The 24,622-nt window shown below is 31.9% G+C and overlaps 1 protein-coding gene across 1 annotated transcript; it reads right to left on the reverse strand.

The window, feature by feature from the left end:
- LOC115878966 (pupal cuticle protein 20) lies at positions 1 to 22,363 on the reverse strand. Its single transcript, XM_030895574.1, has 5 exons — positions 22,349 to 22,363; positions 2,962 to 3,055; positions 2,540 to 2,763; positions 1,012 to 1,264; positions 1 to 148 (listed from the first exon to the last, which is right to left on the reverse strand). The coding sequence occupies exons 1-5, from the start codon at positions 22,361 to 22,363 to the stop codon at positions 51 to 53; spliced, it is 684 nt and encodes a 227-aa protein (XP_030751434.1). The 3' UTR covers positions 1 to 50.
- Between the last annotated feature and the right edge of the window lie 2,259 nt (positions 22,364 to 24,622).

Here is a 24,622-nt window from a genome sequence, read left to right on the forward strand (position 1 = left end):
TTGGGTTTATCACATTTATTCGTTTCTTAAATAATAACAATTATCTTAACCTAATATTTGTAACCTCCTTGCCTCTGTCCTGAGCTGGGTGGGATGTATTGATTGCTGTTAGCTCCTTGGTATCCGTTACCGCCTTGTTGGTATCCACCTAAAATAAACAAAGACAAAAGTAAATAATTTTTAGCATTTTGAACGGTAATATTTTTTGTTGTTAATTGCTATTTTAATTCTGTATTGCTATTGAAATTTTTAGACAGCTCTCGAGAAATTCTTCATCATCTCTATAAGATAAAAAAAACGAAATTTGGTACATCAGTCTAATGATATAAATCAGGACTGATTGACGTATTCCATTGTTTTCGATCACTTCCTGTTTTACCGGAAATTACTACAATTTTTAACTTTTAAATGACAACTTCAATATTTTTTTACTTTATTCGATAGAAAATGACACTCTGAATAGAATGACATATAATATGTCAACCTTTGACATTTTCGCATATGCTATATTTGAAATTGAAACATGTGGTACCAAATTATTCGAAAAAAAAATGCTTTTTTCAAATATGCTAATGAGCCACTCTCGTTCCACTTGAAAAAATTGAGACACGGAAAACATTAGACGATCAAATCAATTTTTCCAAGGTTCCTTGATTAAAAGTTAGTGTTTTTGTCAGCCACTGGCACTCTAGATTGAAATTTAAAATTCGATTTTTTAAGCGAGAATGTCAAAAGTTGACATATGGTGTGTCATTTTATTCAGAGTGTCATTTTTTATCGAATAAAAAAAAATACCGAGCGTGCCATTTAAAAATCAAAAGTTGTAGTCGTTTCCGGTGAAACAGGAAGCGACCGAAAACAATTGAATACGTCAGTCAATCCTGATTTATGTCATATACTAACGTACCAAATCTCGTTTATTTATCAGGAAAAATAAAAAAGTTACAGGAGGTGAGGCACTTTTGTGAAACACCCGGTATATAAAAATAAATCCATGTAATTTCTTTTTACCTTGTTGACGGTAACCTCCAGCACCTCCCTGACCTCCACTACCCGCACCTCCATCGTATTCTGGCTTGTATTGACCATCGTCCACTACGCCTCTAGCTTCGTCAGCCAAATTTTGTTCAATTGCCTTTTGGATTTCCTGTGGAATTGGGGGAGGAGTGGGGATGTGAGATCCTTGAGGTTGGTAGCCGTTGCCGTCAGCTTGGTAGCTGATCTGGATCTGTTCACCTTCAGGGGATGTGTAAGAGTATGATCCCTGCAAGAGTGAAAATGTTAGAGATACATTTTTAACAGTAGGTATATTATATTTTGAGTTATTGACATTATTTTTTTTATCTACTTATTCGAGGAATCTTTTTTTTTAATAGAACATATTATGAGGAGCAGACTTACTAAATGCATTTTGTCAATTTTTTAAGATTTTCAACCAGTGTGTATGCAATCTACAGAGTTACAATATGATGCCAGAAACGACGTGTTAAATACATTTTATCTTAAATTAAATGGCGAATTAATATAGAACAAACAGAAGTATGTCCTTGTGTGCTGTGGACATACTGCTGTTTGTTTGTCATGATCTGATGAAGAGTTTTTGTACTACAACTTCTCTATTTTTTGAATAATACTACTTAAAATATTGACTGGAACTACGACTGGGACCATGTAGTTGGGGATACGGACCGTGGTAGCAGAAAAATAAAGAGAAATTTCATGTTTAAAGGATAGTCAACAGTCTTTTTCACTTTTTTTTCAGATATCATCAAAACTAGATTTTTCTAGATTCATTAAAGTGGATTTTTCACATGTAGGTGTACTATTTTTATTGTTTTTTATTCATTTTTAAGTAGGTATACTAGTTTTACGGCGTGGCAATTTTTTTTGTTTGCCAAAATTCGAAAAAATAGACCTCCCAAAAAATGCATCTAGAAAGTCTGCTTCTCATATATATTTGTTCATTACATACAATATTTTCAGGGCTGGTAAATCTCGATAAAAGAAATAGATTTTCTCTTTACTGTTTTTCAAATAAGTCCAAAATAACTGAGATATTTTGCTTTGAAAATTAAAAAAAAATGGTTTTTCGCCTCGAATTTTGAGAACCATTGGATCCTTTTCTGGGTTTTCTTTTTTGTACATTTAATCCAATACCTATGTTGTCATATTATGAAGATATTATGTTTTTTAACCAAAAATTAAAAAAAATACCAAAAATTTTTTAAAAGAATTCTTTTAATTTTTTTTTTACCTCATAGACATAGTGTTTCTGGGGTCGAAATATAACCACCCCTAAAAATATTTGGACTTATTTAAGACTCACCCTGTATAGACGGTATGATTTAAGTTAATGGCATGGCAATGTGTTTCCGCCATATCAATTTAACATATTTATTATATTTTTATTATAAGATAATATATAAAAAAGAGAGATCAACATATAAGCAAACATTTTTTTAATTAATATTTGGATATTCTTAGTGAAGAGTCAAATTAATTATGTCTATTATATTTCAGGTGTATTCCAAATAATTACCTGGATTTGGCTACCGTCTTGGGCGTTTCCTTGTTGCTGAGCCTGGATGCCATTGCCCGTTTCGAAAGCGTATTGGTAGTTACCGTCTCCTTCGTTTTGGCTGTCTAGTCTGAGGATGGGGATGTCGTTGTTGGCGTTCTTCTGGAACTGTCCACCACCGCCACCTCCACCGGAGTAGGCGTTTGGAGCGCCTGCTCCGCCTGAGTATCCGCCTGGAGCACCACCTAGAAGAAAAAGTTTGGTAAGTGAGGAAAATTTCTTTAACTTAGATTATAATATTGCTTCTATTGCTTCGAAGATACTGTAAAACTAACGCTACGCAAAACCTTTGTTGGAGAATTTGATATATTTTTCAAGTCTATTTTGTTGAGATCCATATATTATGTAAATTCTTTTGGGGGTTTGGGGATAAAAATATTTACCTTGGTACTGATTGGCTGCTTGGTTTGGCGGAAGGTACTGACTGTCTAGTCTGCCGCAGGCGGCAAAACCAAAGAGGGCTACGATAAGTACTGCCTAAAATTGTAATAAAGAAAAATAATCATTATTTAAAAATATATCAATCAGTTTGCAATGTTTAAAATATTGTTCAACTAGTGTTGAATTTGTCATTGTAAATATCTTCTTCAAGGTAATCCAAACGAAAATAGTATATTACATACAGGAGGGAAGTGTTTCATTACTGTCAAGAGATTAACTAAATCTCGAGACAATAATGAAAACTTTCCTTCGAGATTTGTATACCATTTTATTTACAACCACATCATTAATTAAAAAATAGGGAAAAATAAATATGCGAAAATTTGTCGTTTTCTCTTTTGGAATTTCCATATCTATAGTTACCGGTACCAGTGGTTGTTATGGCGCAAACCCTCAACAGAAAAACAAACAACTAAGTGACAGTTTTGAATTTCTCGTTCACCTTTTCAAATTTATATAACATAGAAAGCCAGAATGTTGTCGGAAAGTTGTGATAATGAAGACTACTTTAATATGGGTACTCCACCAGAACTTACAGAAGCTGCAAAAAGAGCAAAGGTCAGTTTACTTCCAGAGAAAAATAGGGGGCGATATGAAATAGCATTGAAAGTATACGAAAAATGGTGTGCCGAAAGAAATTCTAAGAATATTGTTTCGGAGACAGTCTTGATGGCATATTTTAGCGACATGACAAGGCAGAAAAAGCCATCTACTCTTTGGGATACGTACAGCATGATACGGACAATGCTAGAATTAAGGGAAAAGACTGTCATATCAAAATATCACAAACTAGTCGCTTTTTTAAAACGCCAGAATGTAGGTTTTAAGTCAAAGAAGTCTAGCATTTTTACCTTCAACAAATAAATGTATTTAAATTTGCAATTATTATTGTTAATCTTCTTGTTTATTTTTGTTGATGTTAGATAAGTATTTAATAAAGATATTACGAGAATATTTTGCTGAATTAAATGAGGCGAGAAATAAGAAAACCTGAGTGAGGGAAATGGAGGAGGAAAGAAATGTAGATAATTTGACACTTTCAATTTTTTTGAAAGTCAGTAATGTCAGTATTATTATATGTGGTTATAAATAAACATATTTTTTTCTAAATTGGCACTAAAATAAACTAATATTGAAGCTGTCAATATATTGAAAATGATAATGATTATGATGATATTATTTTAATTAAAAGTATTTGTATTACAAACACCAATCCTAAGACGATTATTAAGAATCTGAAATTATCAAAAAATAATTATCAAGGAAGAACCCGCGTACTGATGCAAGTTGTGTGCGAAATCTCATCTAAAATATGATTTCTAAAATGAGGCAACCGTTCCTTTAATGAGAACAACATAACGCTATTTCTAGTGTTTAATAATTGTTACAAACGCATCGGATAATAGTAATTTTGCTTATGTAAACATTGCATGTAACTTTTCATTGATGCTGCTACGGAGCTCGAATATTATGATTACGACTTGGCGTTAATGTATCGTGAACAATACCTAATAGGTATGAAGGCAGTTTGTACACAGAAAAAAAGTATGTTGTTCGTCACACAAAAGTTTAAAATATTTTATATACACACACCGGAAAAATCTAGGGATATCATTAAAATAAATGTTTTGAATAAACAACTACATATTTGTAGGCCGATTCTTTCTACTTCGATTGAAACGAAGTAGTCACACTAGTTATTTCTAAATTTGGGATATTTGCAGAAGTGTTTGTGCATTTTTTGTCAAATGTATAAAAAGCACCTAGCATCAATTGTTCGAATTTAACCTGTACGGGCTATATTTTTATGATAACTGGCCAGAATTCATTCAAATAACTCTGTTTAGTATTAAACGACATTATGGAGCGTAGACGTCTTAACAGAGACGAAATGCTAAGGGCCATGGGTATGCTCGAAGCTGGAATGCGCCAAATCGACGTAGCTAGAGCATTAAATACAACGCAAAGTGTAATATCGCAATTAAGTGCACGCTACCGTGAAAGTGGTGATGTTGTTGAAAGGCACACAGGGCGACATCGCACTACTACCCCTCAGCAAGATCATTTTTTACAATTAAATGCTCGACGCCGACCGACTCTTACAGCACCAGAGCTTAGTTTAATTCTCCAGGAAATACATAATGTAACCGTTAGTCCTGACACTGTTAGCAATAGATTAAGAGAGGTCAACTTAAGAAGCAGACGCCCCTGGAGTGCTCAACCCTTAACGAGAGGAAATCGAGAGGTACGATATTTGTGGGTTCAAGATCATGTTCAGTGGTCGAATGAACAAGGGACCAATGTTCTCTTTACGGATGAGTCACGCTTTGGAATTCATCCGGATTCGAGAAGGCTTAGGGTATGGAGAGAACCGGGAAATCTTATTCGGTTGGATCATGTTCAGGAAGTGCACCTTATCAAGGTGGAAGAGTTATGGTCTGGGGAGGAGTCCAGTTAGGCCGAAAAACCGATCTCGTTTTTCTTGAAAGGTTTTTAACAGGAATCACATATCGTGATTTAATTCTTGAGCCTGTCGTGTTACCATATGCCAATGATTTTGAAGAAACTTCATTCTCATGCACGACAATGCACGGCCTCATACAGCCAGAGTGGTAAGTGAGTTTATCAGTGCTCATCAATTAAACATCTTACCCTGGCCGGCACAATCTCCTGACCTCAACCCCATCGAGCACGTATGGGACGCGGTCCAAAGAAGAATTTTGAGAATGGCTATGCCTCGTGAAACTCGTAGGGATCTGGTTCGGGCCGTGAATGCAGCGTGGCAGGCTGTACCTCAAGAAGAGATCGACAACATGAGCAGGAGCATGGAGAGACGATGTAGGGCTGTAATGAACAGTAGAGGAGGCCATACCCTTTATTAAGTAAAAATGGTTTTTAATCTTTTTTTTTAATTCACAGTTTAGAATAAAAAAAATGTGTGTATTTTTTTGAGTTCAATAAAAATCAAGGTAAATTTGAAAAATTCGGGAAAATTTCGCATTTTTATTTCCAATACGTCCAGTAAAATATTTGTTTATTTTAATTTTATTATATCAGAAATGCAAATAATAAAATTACTGACGATGCCGATGGCTGGATAAAATTGTAATATCCCTAGACTTTTCCGGTGTGTGTATTTCTAATAAAATATTCTAATATATGAAGACTTGAAATAAATAATTTTCTAAGTGCCAAAAAATCGGTTTGTCATATTTTTTCTGTAAAATGTCCTGAGTTCCATAACCAACAACATAATATAAAGTGCTAAGTGCCACGGCTATTAAATTGTATTAAAAAATTCTCAACAGAGACACAGCCCGTTCTTATACGTTGGTTATATAACAAAAAATGTTGTTTATCTTGAAATATTGATTTTGGCACATAGAACATTATTTACTTCAAGTCTTCATCTAACACAGCATTGGAAATCGTAGAAGAATAATAGTTATTTGTTTTTATTTTTTGTTAGAATAATAATAGAATTCAAGAGCGATGAAATCCCGAGTGAATCAATTTCGGGAGACGATAATGCAATTTTATCGTCGTGTATAAAACGATATTTTTTTCCATAGGGAGTTACGTTTTAAAAAATATTCAGAAATTATTATTTCAAGGAATTTATTAGGAGTGGAAAAAATATTGTGCTGGGTTGGTGTTGATTTCTATGTAATTTGACAAATAAATAAAGCTGTCGATTCGTGTCGATTGCTGATTGAATTGGAGCTAAAAATGACAAAATAAGTAAATTACCAACAGATATTCAGGTTGAGGCGACAAACGCCATTTCCAAACTACTTCCATTTAAATCCCGAATAAACTATGAAAAGGAATACAAGAAATTTCAAAAATGGAAGCAATTAAAAAACGTGCGAGACGAAATAAAGTTTTTAACCTATTAAAGTACTATTTTATCTACTATTTTTGATAGATATAAGGTAATTTTAACAGTTGCTATAGAAAAAATAATATATGTAGTAGTTTAGGCTTTCGCGGCCATCGTTTGAAGAATTTTGGTTTTTCGGGTTATTAGGCCGTCGTCGGTTAGAATTGCTTCCTAACGTTTCGCTAGCACGAGTGGCTAGCATCTTCAGAGGTGTGTTTGCTCCGATTGCTCTTGATCAGTCTAGTGTGAGCAATCGGAGCAAACACACCTCTGAAGATGCTAGCCACTCGTGCTAGCGAAACGTTAGGAAGCAATTCTAACCGACGACGGCCTAATAACCCGAAAAACCAAAATTCTTCAAAAATAATATAATTTAGTATTTGATTTGTTAACAATTTGTTTTATGTATTTAGATACTGTAATACTTTTTTTTCAGTGTATTATAATATTCTCAATAGTATGCCCAAGTATTTCAAATTAATCTATGATTTATACCTTCAAATTTAATGAATGGAATGACTGCAATTTATAACCGTTTTCAACTTATACAAAAGTAGTAGTTAAAACATTTTTCCTCATTAACAAGGCTTGCTCTTTGCATATTTATCTTTTAAATGCGATCTTTGATAGTTTCCCTTATTGAGTAAGAATATATTTAAGTAAACTTAACAATATTTTTTGTTAATTTCGCAATACCTACTCAGATGCCTTTCAGGAAGATACTTTCACAGGCCTATTGCAAAAACGAAGGCTCTAAATAATTTTATTATTTAAAAAACAGTTATGCTAGAAGTGTAAATTGGCAAATGGGCAATTTTTAATGGTCTTTTACATTTCCTGGTCAATAAATAATTAAATATAATTCGTTTTTTAGCTCCCGCGTAAATATAATTAAATTTTTAAAGTAGGTAAAGGTATTTTTAAATTTTTGTTATTCAATTAGCACTTTTAAAATTATAGTATATTGTTTTATTAGGAGTAAAAATGATACTTTTTGTGGCCAGGCACAAAAATTCATTTTTACTCGGAATAAAACATGCCATTTTTTTTTCAAAAGCCACAAGTAATTTTTTAAACAATTTCAAAAGTTCCATATAATATAAAAAGATTTAAAAGTAATACCTTGTAAGTAATTATACAGGGTTGTTCACCACATACGACACGGAGTATTGTAGCTAAACGATTAGATTTTTACAAATTGTAAGTTTTGGGCTCGTTGAAGTACTATAAGAGCTACAATATAAAAATATTTTTACAAGATACACAGTGTCCCAAATAAATAAAAAATATCAAAGTTTTATTTTTTAAATGGAACACCCTGTATATTATTACATTTTTAGTTTCTACGATTAAAATAAAGGTAAATTTGATTAGGTTTAATCTTATCGTTTTGGAAATATTTTCAATTTTGTGAAATTGCAGTCAAAATTTTAAGGCTTCATTTAATGCCTAATTATTTAAAATAAAATTTTAGACACTCTGTATAAGGTAGTATAATTTTTATTATTGCAACACAATAACTGATCAATAAATAAACTCCAGTAAATATTTAGTATTAAAAACTTTGACACCCTTGGAGAAATGAAGCCTTAAAATTTTTACTGCAATTTCACAAAATTGAAAATATTTCAAAAACGGTAAGGTTTAAGTGTAATAAACCTTAATCAAATTTACCTTTATTTTAATCGTAGAAACTAAACATGTAATAATATACAGGGTGTTCTATTTAAAAAAATAGAACTTTGATATTTTTTATTTTTTTTGGGACACTCTGTATTTTGTAAAAATATTTTTAAATTGTAGCTCTAATAGTATTTCAACGAGCCCAAAACTTACAATTTGTAAAAATCTAATCGTTTAGCTACAATACTTCGTGTCGTATGTGGTGAACAACACTGTAAAGCTAGAAACTATGGTTACGCTCGTTGAATTTGACACTTTATGTCAGTTTAATCATATATTTTCGTACCTTTGGGCTTACTCATTTTTATGCCAAGGTGTTAAAATCACGTTTTTTATATTGTCAATCAACGTCGCAAAAATGAATACTTTTGTGACGTTTGAAAACATTTTTTTTTGTTCAAGTACAGCTGTCAATAATGAAAAACAATAGTAATAGTTTATTCTTTGAGTTGTATTAAACTAAATGTTATATTTCTGTTATACATTTTATCTAAAAAATAGTAGGTTTAGTCGTGACTGACTAAGTTAAGAAAAAAATCAAAATTTAAGTGAGGATGCAGTCAATAATCACCACACAGGCTAATAAAACTACTTTTTCAAATTTGTCAAGCTTTCGAGAATTTTATTCCCATCATCAGGACAGTTTGACTGAGTCAATTAGCAAAAACAACATCCTCTGCAAAGGCTTTAAAACTAGCTTTGATCAAATCAAACACTGTTTGATCGAGCTTGAAACAACAATGTAGAAATTAGTCTTAGTAAATTTCAAAAAAAATTGTTTTATAAAATAATGTTGTTGGATATGTATTTTAATATTTTATAAAGGAAATTTCCTTGTATTCCAATGCCATATGATGCTAGTTTTAAGGCCTTTTTGTGCAGAAGATACTGTTTTTGCTAATTGACTCAGTCAAACTGTCCTGATGATGGGAATAAAATTCTCGAAAGCTTGACAAATTTGAAAAAGTAGTTTTATTAGCCTGTGTGGTGATTATTGACTGCATCCCCACTTAAATTTTGAGTTTTTTCATTTTATCTAATGTAAGTTTTTTGTGTTGATATTATGCGTAGTTTGGCTATAGAAATATTAATGATTTAATATATAAAAAATACAAAAAATGATAAAAAAGAAGCTTAGATGACACTATAAGAGTTACGCACAAACATTAGTAGCATGGTTTATGCCCTTTATACAGGGTGAGTCTTAAATAAGTGCAAATATTCCTAGAGGTATAGTTTCGACCCCAGAAAAACATCTATTTTTTTTGATAATTTTGAATTTTTCGAAAAAAATTTGGAATATTTTCTAGTGTTCTGTTAAAAAACATAATATCTTTTAATATTCACAGTAAACCTTGCCCTTAATAAAAATTACATATGAATTTGCCACTTTTTGCAAGTAATTTTTTTCTCTCGCAGCCATGACAATTACATATTCTCATACAAAATTGAACGCTCTACAAAAAAGGCCCCTTACAATTTTTCGATAAACCTACTCCTTAAAAAGTTATTCACGGTTAAAGTTAGGCAGTCGGTAAATTCCTAAATTCTTCAACTTTTTTGACAAAATTATGATTATTTTTGAAAAATTTAATCTAAAACTGTAAAAATATACAATTCTGAAGATGTTAATGTTGGGAATTAAGTAATCTTCAAATCTAATGAAGTTTAACCATTTAAGTATAGCTGATTTATTTTAATAAACATTCTTTATTTGGATTTTGATATTTCTTCTTATGATCGCTTACAATCTGAATCACGAGATATGGTTTTTCATCTTTACTTCTAGATAAATTATTAATATATTCTTCTGACAATTTAACAGCTCTTTCTGCAGTATCATTAACTATTTTTTCACAATTTTTAAGCCTCTCAATTATCGATTTTAGTCCAAAATTATTTGGAAACAATCGAAATAAAAATGAAACTTCTGCACCCTATATCTCCGAAACAGCATTTTAGGACACACATTTTGATACAAAGTTTTTTACTTATTCTTATTTGCAGAATATACTGCCGAAACAGTCTATAAAATTGTAATTTCATGGTAAATCTACTAAAAATTTCATGATTTTTACCAAATAATAATGATAATAAAATAAACGAAATATGCAAATTAGAAAAATATAATTGCTATATCTACCTTAGATATCTACACACACCGGAAAAATCTAGGGATATCATTTTATTAAAGTTAAAAATAAATGTTTTGAATAAACAACCACATATTTGTAGGCCGATTCTTTCTACTTCGATTGAAACGAAGTACTCACACTAGTTATTTCTAAATTTGGGATATTTGCAGAAGTGTTTGTGCATTTTTTGTCAAATGTATAAAAAGCACCTAGCATCAATTGTTCGAATTTAACCTGTACTGGCTATGTTTTTATGATAACTGGCCAGAATTCATTCAAATAACTCTGTTTAGTATTAAACGACATTTTTTTTTATGGAGCGTAGACATCTTAACAGAGACGAAATGCTAAGGGCCATGTGTATGCTCGAAGCTGGAATGCGCCAAATCGACGTGGCTAGAGCATTAAATACAACGGAAAGTGTAATATCGCGATTAAGTGCACGCTACCGTGAAAGTGGTGATGTTGCTGAAAGGCACACAGGGCGACATCGCATTACTACCCCTCAGCAAGATCATTTTTTACAATTAAATGCTCGACGCCGACCGACTCTTACAGCACCAGAGTTTACTTTAATTCTCCAGGAAACACATAATGTAACCGTTAGTCCTCACACTGTTCGCAATAGATTAAGAGAGGTCAATTTAAGAAGCAGATGCCCCTGGAGAGCTCAACTCTTAACGAGAGGAAATCGAGAGGTACGATATTTGTGGGCTCAAGATCATGTTCAGTGGTCGAATGAACAATGGGCCAATGTTCTCTTCACGGATGAGTCACGCTTTGGAATTCATCCGGATTCGAGAAGGCTTAGGGTATGGAGAGAACCGGTTGGATCATATTCAGGAAGTGCACCCTTATCAAGGTGGAACAGTTATGGTCTGGGGAGGAGTCCAGTTAGGCCGAAAAACCGATCTCGTTTTTCTTGAAAGGTTTCTAACAGGAATCACATATCGTGATTTAATTCTTGAGCCTGTCGTGTTACCATATGCCAATGATTTTGAGAGAAACTTCATTCTCATGCATGACAATGCACGGCTTCATACAGCCAGAGTGATAAGTGAGTTTATCAATACTCATCAAATAAACATCTTCCCCTGGCCGGCACAATCTCCTGACCTCAACCCCATCGAGCACGTATGGGACGCGGTCCAAAGAAGAATTTTGAGAATGGGTATGCCTCCTGAAACTCGTATGGATCTGGTTCGGGTCGCGAATGCAGCGTGGCAGGCTGTACCTCAAGAAGAGATTGACAACCTGATCAGGAGCATGGAGAGACGATGTAGGGCTGTAATGAACAGTAGAGGAGGCTATACCCTTTATTAAGTAAAAATGGTTTTATCTTTTTTTTTAATTCACAGTTTAAAATAAAAAAAAATGTGTGTATTTTTTTGAGTTCAATAAAAATCAAGGTAAATTTGAAAAATTCGGTAAATTTCGCATTTTTATTTCCAATACGTCCTGTAAACTGTTTTTTTATTTTAATTTTATTATATCAGAAATGCAAATAATAAAATTACTGACGATGGCTGGATAAAATTGTAATCTCCCTAGACTTTTCCGGTGTGTGTATAAAAATATGAAAGGATTGTGATGAAACGTTTCTTTCAAGACTGCTATCATTGTATTTTTCGATACTTTCTAATCTATATGTACGTGTTCTTATGAAAGAAATTTCAAAAACTCCAAATCTTTCAAAACAACGACCAAGTTGATTTAGAGGTATACTTTAGACAGCTGACATAACGCGCAGACCTTTAAGTGCTCATCCACTTCAAAGATCAATTAGCGTCGTTGCCGAATATGTGCAATCTTAAGTGAACCGGGACTATAAACGTTATTGATCAACTAAATCATCTGTGCGATTCACACCATTCACACCTACCCAATGGCAATTTTCGCCATTCTTGAATTCCGAATAGTAGGTAACTGTATACCGTTCGATGTGGCGTTATAATTGTAATGGTTCACTTTCCCATAATCTACCGCGATTAATATTACGCTTTTAAAACGTACGTTCAGTATTTCATGTCTTTTTTTGATCTGCTGGATCTATTTTTTTCATCTGGGAGCACAGCAGTGTCTCCACCAAGTTGAGAGCAGTTAACACCCCTTGTAACTTCTTTGTGTATAAAGCAATAATCTTATTTTTTAGTGACCAGAGGACACTTATAACTGATTATCAGGGTGTCCGTTATTTCCCAAGTTGATTTTTTTGCTGCCTCCCTCTGAAATTTTAGTTTTTGCTCTAAAAAAAATTATCCAACGTAAAGAAGCTAATTTTTAATTTAAACCGTGCCGGAATCATAATACCGACCATTTGCATTTAATTTCTTCATTCTCTTCAAAAAGGATCTCTTTGATTTCTTCCATAAAAATATTCCTTTAAAAGTTATTCGCCGTCAAAATTATGCACATAGTTTATAATAAAATTTTTCTATCATTCACAAGCTGATTCAGGCAGATTCCAATTGCGCCTTTTGATTTTGACTAAAAAAGGATCTAGAACATACTTTTTTCAATAAAACAATATTTCTTTACCAAGTTTAATATGGAAAACTAATATTGCGCCATCTATGATCAATTAATCAAAACTATAATTTAAGACTATTGTTTTGTTTCCTTTCAGTGTTATACAGGGCGAGTTTCCTACAATGTTCTCTATAGGTATCTCGGAAACTACTGGAGATAGAGAGTCGGCTAAATAGGGAAAGAATTGCAGTTTTGTGGGGTCATAAATATGCGCCTTTCAGATTTTTGTAAAAGTTCATGGCTTACTAGATATATCGAAAAGAAACAAATTTTGGCAATTTTAAAAATTGTCTATTATATTCTATTTTAGACAAAAAGTTTTCAGATAAAAGTTGTAGATAATCACATCCCTGATGAGTTTGTGCTCTCTGATTTTTTCTAAAGCCTGTCATTTTTGACATATGACACAAACATATGTTTTTTTTTAAATGGAAACCATAGTTGACCATTACTTCATAAAAAGTGCCATTTTTAAGCTTTTCAGCGATATAAGCTATAATATGTTTTTTTTCACCAATTGTATAAGAAATCAAATAATGATCGTATCAATATCAGACATATGCAGTCTAATAAGAAGGCCGTCCAAGGGATGCAGTCTAATAAGAAGGCCGTTAGTTCAAGGAAAAACCCTTTATTGTTTAGTCAAGCTTTCGAGAATTCAGTTGTTCTCTTCTTCAGGACTCTTCAAAGTGGGATTATGGTAAAGTTTACAACATTGCTCAACAATCAAAAGAATCCTCATTTCTCAAATGCAGTAGTAAAAATCAACTTTTAAAATACACGTGAAAACTAACTACAAAAACTTTATAAAAAAAACAATACAACGTGTATGTGAGTACAAAGTCAAAGCACGAAAATTGCATGTCAAAAATCTTAAAATAAAATAGCAATTAACTTTGCTTCATGAACGATCTAATTATTTTATTGTGAATACTCAAAAGACAAAAGAAACGAATTAATTTTCAAGATTTTCTTTACAGTAAAGTGCGTTTTTGTTAGCACCGCCGATCGTTCACTGAAATGTAAATGATCAAAAGTTAACAATATACAGGGTGTTTTCTAATTAGTCTAAAAAATTGTGGTGTGATACCTCATGTGTTCTTAAAACAATTTTTATATAACCATTAGGTCTAAAGTACTTCCTTTCTGATCTACAGGGTGTTAAAAATTAAAAAAAAATCGATAATCGATTTGCTTAACATAAATGGTACACTACTGCCGAGTTGTAAAGAGTTAGGTATGGAGAGAATCAAGTTAAGAGTCACCCTAAGAGGCAAAATATACGTGGGAGAAAAAACAGCGTAATAGATGTAATGGGAAGAGTGGCAAACCTGTAGAAGTACCAAAAATTCACACTATGGACACCAAGGTAAACGACAAGTAGTGTTGGCTAACCAAAAAAGAAATAGATCGAGAACAGTAGCAGAAAGACATTGGATGAGATTGGCTAGAGATTGCATAGCAAGAAAAAACTTAGAAAAAGACTATGTCCAACATTGGATGGATGAAACGAGGCTGATAAAGAAGAAATCTACTATTTTGATTTATAAGTAAATCTAAACATAGGACTTTGTATAGGAAAAAATGTACCTACACAAGAACTTTATTATGCTTAAAGCTTTTACAAGTAATTATTACTATTATTTTCTCAATATGACTATTATTAAAAAAAAAATGTTGTTCTAAACTGGTAATTAATTCTGTTCTCTATTCTAACTATAATCGATTATACGCGCTGTTCCATTCATCTGCGAAAGATCGTAATGTAACATGACCATATTTACATAAACTCGCGTCTATGAGGTAACACCAACATAGTCGCTCATCTTAAACGGTTCTTGTTTTATTTTCTTCTTTCCACCGACCGGCGTCTTACCATAGACATTAAAATGAATAACAGGCTCAACAAAGATGAGCATATAATCTTATTGGTTTTAACCATAGCAGAACTGTTTACAGAACTGTTTTTTTAACCCACACCAATATCTAATCGATGATTCCAAGTCTAACAACTCCTTATTTTTTAAAGTTATATACGTAGACAGGGTGAGTCTTAAATAAGTACACAAATATTTTTAGGGGTTTCGACCCCAGAAACACGTATATGAGTTTTTTTTTGCGAAAAATATTTTTTTTTTGGATTTGTTTTAATTTTTAGTTACCTATAAAATGTTATTAGGTAGTAGATTGAATTTACAGGAAAGAAAACCCAGAAAATATCCAGTGGTTCTCAAAATTTAAGTTAACCCTTAACTGGTCCGGTAATAGATATGTATCATAAACGGTCCGGCGTAGTCTGTAGGACTACGCCTTCTAAAAAGTTTAAAAAACACACAAAAACTAAAAAAATAAAAAAAAAAATTATTTCATTATGTTTTACATTATGTATTATTGAACTAATCTAGACAAAAATGAGTTCAATTAATATTAACTTTAAGAAAATATAGTACAAAATAAAATAACATACATGTAAATTTGAAAAAAAATCAATTAAGTTTTTACTAAGCTCTAATTAACAGTCATTAAATTAGAAATAGTTTTTACAATATAGATATAATATAGTATATATATATATATATATATATATATATATATATATATATATATATATATATATATATATATATATATATATATATAAAAAATAAGTTATAAAACTGGAGTTAAGAAAAAGTTTTTAGTTACAGCATGAGCCAAAGTTCATTTTTTTCCTAAACATGTTTTACACAATAGATTTGTACATTCTAGGCATTAAAAATAATTAACTTGGACATAACATTGTCTTTAACTAGGATAAGAATATCTCCGTGGGCATGTTCTGGTTGTACACGAATTAAAAGTATTCTACCAATTGTAAAGTGTATTTCTCGTGGAATATTTGACATTGTCAAACGCATTTGTCTGGCAAATTGTCATATTGTCACTGTCACAGTTCTCATCTTATCATTTTAATAGAGTTTCTTTATAACTAGAATCTCCTAAACGCACTCTTTTCGAAGGCCCGGCCATATTTTACAAAAGTTTGTCACACACAAAATCTTACACAAACGGTCCGGCGTCGTCTGAGAGACTACGGCTTAAGTAACTTCTGCCAGAACTTCTAAAAAACTAATCCAGTTTGGGCATAAATATGGCTATCAGTTGTTGACCGTGAGGGGGAGGATTAGCTGGAATGCCAATCCTGTAGGCGCTCCCAGTAACTAATGAGAATGAGTTAATTATTTGGCGTAGTCTGTCAGACTACGCCGGACCAGTTAAGGGTTAAAAACCAATTTTTTTGAACCAACATTTTTTGAAAACCAAAATATCCCGGTTATTTTGACTTATTTGAAAAATGGTAAAGAGAAATTATGTTTTTTTATCGAGATCTACCAGCCCTGAAAATATTTGCATTTATTTAAGATTCACCCGGTATAATTAAGGAAAATACTACCTACAGCTAGATTGCAACTTTAGATAATAATTTTTGGTATTGTTTGGCTGTAAATGGTGGATTATGTAAACATTTTTTTAAATAGTATAGTTGTCTAATATAATTCTTTAGTTCTACATAATCCACTAAATTATACTTAGAACTTTAATATACGTTTTTGGAGAGAACACTCTTCTACCCCTATAAAAAGGGTGATTTGTATTTATTTCCACATCACTCTAGAGGTAAAGTATTTGATGCGTTTTTGATGCTCGAACCTACCGACTGGGGGTGGAAAAATGTTGGCGGTATATTAACATTAACCCCACAATGACAAACAAAGAGCCAGCCCCCGCATCTGTTTTAACGCTTATTTCATGTTCATGCAAATTAGGGTGCGAATACAGATGTAGCTGAAAAAGAGCAGGCTTGCGTTGCTCTACAATATGTTATCATTGCCATGGACAGTCATGCTTGAATGTTAAACCTGTGGAAGATGACGAAGATTACTAGTTAACATTTGATAATTAGTGGATTAGGCCTACAGGGGATACCACTTTAAAAAAAAACGCATCAAATACCAAATCTAAATAAACGCATCAAATCTCCTTCTAGGGTGATGTGGAAATAAGTACAAATCACCCTTTTTATAAAGGTAGAGGAGTGTGAGAGAAGAACGTATATTAAAATTCTTTTTTTTTTGAGAATTGCACCGTTGCCGAGATTATCTAAAAAACTCAAAATGCGGTTACAAACGATGTCCTGGGGGATGACGCACACTATTTAGGGGTGGGAACTTTTCAGTTTATTAATACATATGATGTCCTGATTATTTCCACCAATTTTGAAAACTTTATGAATTTTGTCGGATATATCGCAATTTGAGCTATATTACTGAACTACTGGACCATTTTTAGTAATTTGAAGATAGATTTTTGCAAATAACATTTAAAGGCATATTCCGAATAAAACGAAATTCTAGACGGAAGTACAACTCTAATGCCTCTTCAAAAAATGTCTAATACAACTTTTGATACAAAACTTACATGGGATTTCCTATGTTCCTTGTTCCGCTGCACCACACGGTATATGCAGTATGTTATCTATTATTTTTAAGGTTCGTGGTTTTTTTGCAGCGACATACCGTTTGGCATTATGAGGAATCCCCTCGAAATATCAACGATGATGAAGAAGGATTGTGGGAATTTCTGGCGACCGGCCGCCGCTTTCAAGACAAGTTTTGAAATATTTCTATTCTGTTGGCGTTTTCGATTCTCCAATTTTTTTTATTTTTGGCATTTTAATTTCGCTAGACGTGCGAATATACCGCTTGTTTTGAGATGGTAATTGGTTATGGGATTTTGAGAGAAACATATTTCAATGTAGTTCTTTTTGAGTAATATCCTAATTATATTTATAGAGTTGTATCTTGTTTTGGTAAATAACAATTAACACACTAACCACCTAACCTGACCAAGAGACCTTTTTTAGGTAAACAACGTCCTGAATGTATATTTTTTCACTCGGTAGTTTTATACAGGTACGGACGAAAAGTTATTACTCTTCAAATCAGTTAAAAAATATGCAGGTGGCGCTGTCTACAAGTAGGAATCATATTGACGTCAAAATCAAATTTCTCATGTTGAAAAAACTACCAGATACCAATTTTCATCCAAATATAATTGACGTTACTTCAGAAATTATTTGGAAAAAATTGAAATAAGAATTAAACTTCTACACCCTGTATCTCCGAAACTAAGCATTTTAGGACATACATTTATACTGAACTTTTTTACTTATTTTTATCTGCAGAATATGCTGCCGAAGTTTCCGGAATAGAGTTCGGACCACCCTGTATATTTGTTAGTATACCTTTATGTTTACTTATTTTTCTAGGTCTGAATTATTTATATGAAGGAAATCGAGTATCATTAATTTATTTAAAAATATGTTGCATAATTTTTTATTAATATTTTTCTATTAAAGAAATAACGAAAATGATGAAAACTAGAACGTAATTAATTGTATTTAACCTAGAGCAACATTTCGATACTAGGTTAAGCATAGGTGATTAAAGGAATGATGTATTGATGATTGATGATTTTTTTTGACAGACAGTAATACATCTTCACCACCCACTATAATTAAAAAAAAACATAATCAATTTTCGAACGTTTTTTCTAAATGTCTTTAAAGACCAATCATATTTCTAATTGATTACTAAATCTTTAATGATATACCTACTGTATTGTGATTTTCAATGTGGCAGACAATGATTCAGTATTGAAACTAAAATAATTTCGGGCTTTTATTGTTTTTATTTATTTTTGATTAACACAACGTTTCGGTCAGAACGATCATTGACCGTTATCAAGAGTAAACAAAACTAAAGGTGTGTATTCCGTTGCTTACTTTGGATATGGTTTTATGTTCCGTTTCTATCGGTTTCCTGAAACTTTTCTTATTACGGAACACGGTTCCTGAAAAATTCGGTAATAACTGTCACCAAATTAACCAGCGCGAGAAGGCTGGTTTTTCTGGTTTTGTTTGTCAATCAATGTCATTTGTGTGACAGAAATTAAGCAAATATTGGGAATTCGAGTGAAATTCTCATTTAATTTCTAAAATTTGTTACAATATTTTGTATTTACATCCATAAGCAATAGAGGTAGGCAGTAAAGGTAAATAAATTTCATTAACTAAATAGAATGACTTTTTAGGACCGTTTAAACTTATCATGCAGCCATTGTTTCTTAAAGTCAGAAACATTTAAAGAAAACATGAAAACCAAGACAACAAGTAATCGTGAATGTTTTGTAAGCTATAAAAATATAAATATTGATTAGATTTGTTTATTTATTATTGATCTATTTTATTTTAATATTGGACTTGCAAATCTTCACTTGAGCTGTCTAACGAGTTTAACAGTTTATTAATAAAGTACTTTTCAATATTAAACTCCATTGAAAAGAAAAAGCAAACGTAAAAGCAGAGAACAGGTACATTAAAAATGCATATAAGATAAATTTTATAATAGAGGTATTGGAATTTAGAAAACGACATTTTGATGTTTCCAGTATTTTACCAAACCGTTCCGTATCAAACCGATGTTTTTTAGGAGCTGCACTTTACCGTAGTTTACCGGTCTGGTTCGCCTGGTTTTGCAACGGAATACAGCCTAATTCCTTAAACTACTGAGCTTTTAAACTACAACCAGATATTTACCTGTGCAGGTTAACCGTTAGGTTATCCAATTAGAATTCCTGTATTGGTGCGTTTTATGAGGGTTTGCCATATCGTCGATATTTCCGTACTACGATTCCTAAAAATGTTGTTATTGCTTGCAATAAAAACGGCCTCTTTAAATACACGCTTTTTCTAATGAGGCTCCCTGTGGATAACCCGAGCTGCTAACCACTTTATATTGTGCTGTTTTGACCAAATATGGTTTGCAATACCTAATTCCATTGTTTCATCTTTTATACATGTTTTTTTGTGCTCGCTAAGTCGACTTAGAGGATGTTTAGTCTCTCTAATATACTAATACACGAATATTGTGATTTATTACAGGGTCTAAAAACATTTTTAATATCCAGTATTTTAGTTCTTCATAGTATTAACGATACTAGTACGAAAAGTCAATAAATAACGATTATCTATACCCATGTTTTTCTCTCACCATTATTAACAGCAGTAATTATAACTTTACGAGCAATTAACTCACATCCAGACGTTAGTTTGCTTAATGTCAAATTTTTCGAACAGCTCCAACAACTAAACGATTTCTTCGTTTTTAATTTTTTCTAGTTGTTCCGTAACTAGACTAATTTGTTTACGTCAGTAAATACCACAGATTTCGATTGCCACACGCAGAGGAACCACCTTGAGAACCATCCAAGGATCTGGTACGATTACGACGGTAGATCTAGATTATGGGTTCTTCTTCAGTCAAGGTTTGGGACGGTTTTTGATGGGTCCACTTTTACTCTTTATCTGGTTTCGGTTATTTTTAATTATGTTAATTATTTATGAAAAAAGGCGACGATATATTTAATATGTTATAGAGATGTTAAAGTTCAGTTATGATGGGTTTGTTTATTTACGTTTTTTTTCTGACAGCAGAAGTAAATAAGATTGTTTATATTGGTTGTAATTTGATCGGTGAGATTTTAATTAACATTTATGACAAGCTTTTGTAAATTGTTTTTATTTCATATGGTATCGTAAAATACATCTTTACATACTTAATATATTATATACAGGGTTGTTCACCACATACGGCACAGAGTATTGTAGCTAAACGATTAGATTTTTACAAATTGTTACTAATTTCTATTACTAATTAATTACAAAAAGTTTTTTGGGTTTGTTGAAGGACTACTAGAGCTACAATTTAAAAATATTTTTACAAGATACAGAATGTCCCAAATATGTAAAAAATATTATAGTTGTATCTTTTTAAATGGAACACCTTGTATATTATCCTATTTTTAGATTCTACGATTGAAATAAAGCTAAATTTGATGATTTATCACACTTAAACCAGGAGTCATAATAAATGTTCCTCTTTAACAAAAAATATTTGAACAGTTTTTTTTTTATTTTTTTAATGAAAAAACCGAACTATATCGACAATATTAGTATCTGTACTCTTTGAAAATTTGTTACATCTTTAAAAATAATCTAAAATGTCAATATTCCTTGGGTATATTAATAGATGAGGTCTAAATTATAAGAGAATGCATTTTCTACGAAAACTTGAAGAGATAGGTAAAAAATGGCATAATGCAATTTGATAGACAATTAAATTGTGCATCTGATTCTCGTAAAATATACAGGGTGTTCTATTTAAATGAATCAAGTAATTGTCGTTTAAAGCTAGTAGTTATTTAATATAAATTCTTGGACACTCTGTATAAGGTAGTATAATTTTTATTATTGTAACACAATATCCGATCATTAAATAATCTTCAGTAAATATTTAGTATTAAAAACTTTGATACCCTTGGAGGAATGAAGTCTTAAATTTTTTACTGCAATTTCACAAAATTGGAAATATTTGAAAAACGGTAAGGTTTGAATGTGATACATTTAACCAAATTTACCTTTATTTCAATCGTAGAATTTAAAAACAGAATAATACACAGGGTGTTCCATTTAAAAAAAATACAACTATAATATTTTTCACTTATTTGGGACACTCTGTATCTTGTAAAAATATTTTTAAATTTGTAATCGGGAGATTAATATATTTAACAGAAATTGATATTTAAAATGTAATTCTAACTAGCTTGACAAACAATGTCTTCTCTCGGCCGAAATCAACAATCTCTGACATTCAACTGTTTCCAAAGCCTACTACTCCGCTACTCGCAAACATCAGCGGACACGGGGTGCAGGTGAAATGACTGCCTATCATAAGGATCATAGGCGCCGATAACAAATTGTAGCTCTAAAAGTTCTTCAACGAACCCAAAACTTATAATTTGTAAAAATCTAATCGTTTAGCTACAATACTACGTGTCGTATGTGGTGAACAACCCTGTATAATAAATTATTCTTAACTGTATCACAAAATTAATTTAAATTTCAATCAAAATCTATACTCTATTTCACAAGCTAAAATAAATTAATTCTTTTGAAGTCAGAGGTTCTGAAATATTAGCTCGCTCTTTTTCAATATGTACCTGCACTGTGCTCATCTGTAAATATTATTAAATCTGAGATCATAGCTTCTTTCTCTCACACTGTGCATTGCATAAAGCGTTCATTACTGAATTTGTCTGGCTTTTAACCTAGATTTTGCGTTATATAATCATATTATAACTTATAACAATCGATTGATAATGAGCAGCATAGTCGTGTGTTTTTCTCAGGTTGTCTCTTTCTATTTTAAACGTCTGGTTTATTTGTTTTGAAATGAGATATGATCAGGTCAAAATAAATACTTTTCAACATTTTTTAGGTTTAGTACCTCGAAAGGAAAAATCGGAAACCGGAATCAGTTTGTTGTCTGACCTTCTGGATTTTTTAACTAATTCGAAAAACCTTAATATCTTATTAATATTATATATCCGGTTTTATAGCGTTCTACGCCTTCCGATTCCCAGTCTCCATTGCCTTCGATCTTCCCAATCTCCTGGAAGTAAATTTCTTTCGGACATGGCTCGGTTAATGCCCTCAATCCAGGTAGCTTTAGGTCTTCCTTTCTTTCTTCTTTCCGCCGGTGTCCATTTTAGGATTTGTTTTGGTAGACGTTCGTCAGCCATTCTCTCTACAAGTCCATACCATATTAGTTGGCGTTGTTCGATTTCATCGAGGATAGTTTTCTTTACGCCCATAATCTCTATAATTATTCTTGACTTTCCGGCAGATCTTCGCCAAAAATCCATTTCAAGAGCCAGTAGTTTACGCTCTAAAGTTTTATTTATTTGCCAGGTTTCACATCCATACAATACATCACTTTTAAATATTGCATTGTATAAAAGGTGTTTTCTTTCGATAGAGATGTTTGTTGACCATAATAGTGAGTTTAAGCGTCCTATAATTAACGAACATTAATGCCTAGGCATAAAAGTAAAGCACTTTTACACCTAAGCCCTAGCTAACAAACTAGCTAAACGTTCGAAAAGATATTATTAAACTGAAGAAACCCAGAAACACGCCTATGGGGCTTTTTTCCTGAAAAAAAAAATTGAAAATTCGAAATTTTTGGAAACATTTTTAGGAATTTTTTTTAGTTTTTAGTTAAAAAACATAATTTCTTGATAATATGGCAACATAGGTATTAGATTAAATTTGCAAGAAAGAAAATCCAGAAAAGATTCAGTGGTTCTCAAAATTTTAGCAAAAAATATTTTTTTTTGGAAATTTTCAATGTAAAATAACTCCGTTATTTTTGACTTATTTGAAAAACGATAAAAAGAAGATATGTTTCTTATATCGAGATCTACTACCCCTTAAAATACTTGCACTTATTTCTGGGACACCCTGTATTGTCACACCCCATTTTGTGGGTTATGACTAGGGGCATAGCAAATAATAAATACTTCAATTTAACTTAATAATCAATTTAATTAATCTACGAATAATAAAATAATTATAAAACTAAATGTGTACTTACATATTATATTTATGGACGAACATCATCACTGGCTCGGGGTAGTGTCAGGGTAGTGTAACGCCAATGCCGGAATCTCGACCGCGACATTATCGAACTTACTATCGACTATCCACTGTCGACTATCGACTGTCGACTGTCCACCCAACAGGTGACATTTTGTATTTATTGGTTCGTTACGTCGAATCATCGAATCAGCATTATTGGTCTATCGGTGCGATGACCGGTGCGATGACCGCGTTAGTGCTGATTGAGATTTTACAAATTCGTAGTATTGAAAGGAAATATTTCCGCAATTGCCAATTATGCTTATAACTTTACTTTAAAACTTTACTTTTGTTGCGTAAATGCCAATGAACTTTAATTATCTTATACTTCCTTTCAATCGAATTATTAATTTACGAAATATATTAATATTAAATATGTTATTTTATATATCAAATAATTCCATCCTTGACACTTCCCACGCACCTCTAAAGCTGGACCCCAGCGATAATTCAAGATTTGTTTGAAATTATACTTTTAACAATAATTATTATACATTGCAAAAAATTGTGCTTAACGTTTCATAATAAAAAATGTTTTAAGTATACAATATTAAAAAAAAAAATTAAAAAAAAATGTTTTTAAAGAAATTACTAACTAAAAAAAAATATAAAAAAAAAGTCTATAAGTTTAAGGATGGCGATTAGCCGTTTACATATAGACAAAAAAAATGTCTTTAATACTGGCACTAACGTGAACTGCACAATACCTATATAGTTTTTAAGTTTCAATGATTGCACTGACTGTTCATGTACCCACCCACAAATAGCAATACGTAACTGAACGAAGTACCGAT

The sequence above is a fragment of the Sitophilus oryzae genome, unplaced genomic scaffold, assembly GCF_002938485.1.
Source record: "Sitophilus oryzae breed Bouriz unplaced genomic scaffold, Soryzae_2.0 scaffold_154_pilon_pilon, whole genome shotgun sequence".
Taxonomy (NCBI): domain Eukaryota; kingdom Metazoa; phylum Arthropoda; class Insecta; order Coleoptera; family Curculionidae; genus Sitophilus; species Sitophilus oryzae.

Coding starts and splice junctions, on each gene's coding strand:
- LOC115878966 (XM_030895574.1), bottom strand. Junction 2,764..2,961: donor AGCAGCCAATCAGTACCAAG/GTAAATATTTTT, acceptor TTTTTCTTCTAG/GTGGTGCTCCAGGCGGATAC. Junction 1,265..2,539: donor AAGACGGTAGCCAAATCCAG/GTAATTATTTGG, acceptor TCACTCTTGCAG/GGATCATACTCTTACACATC.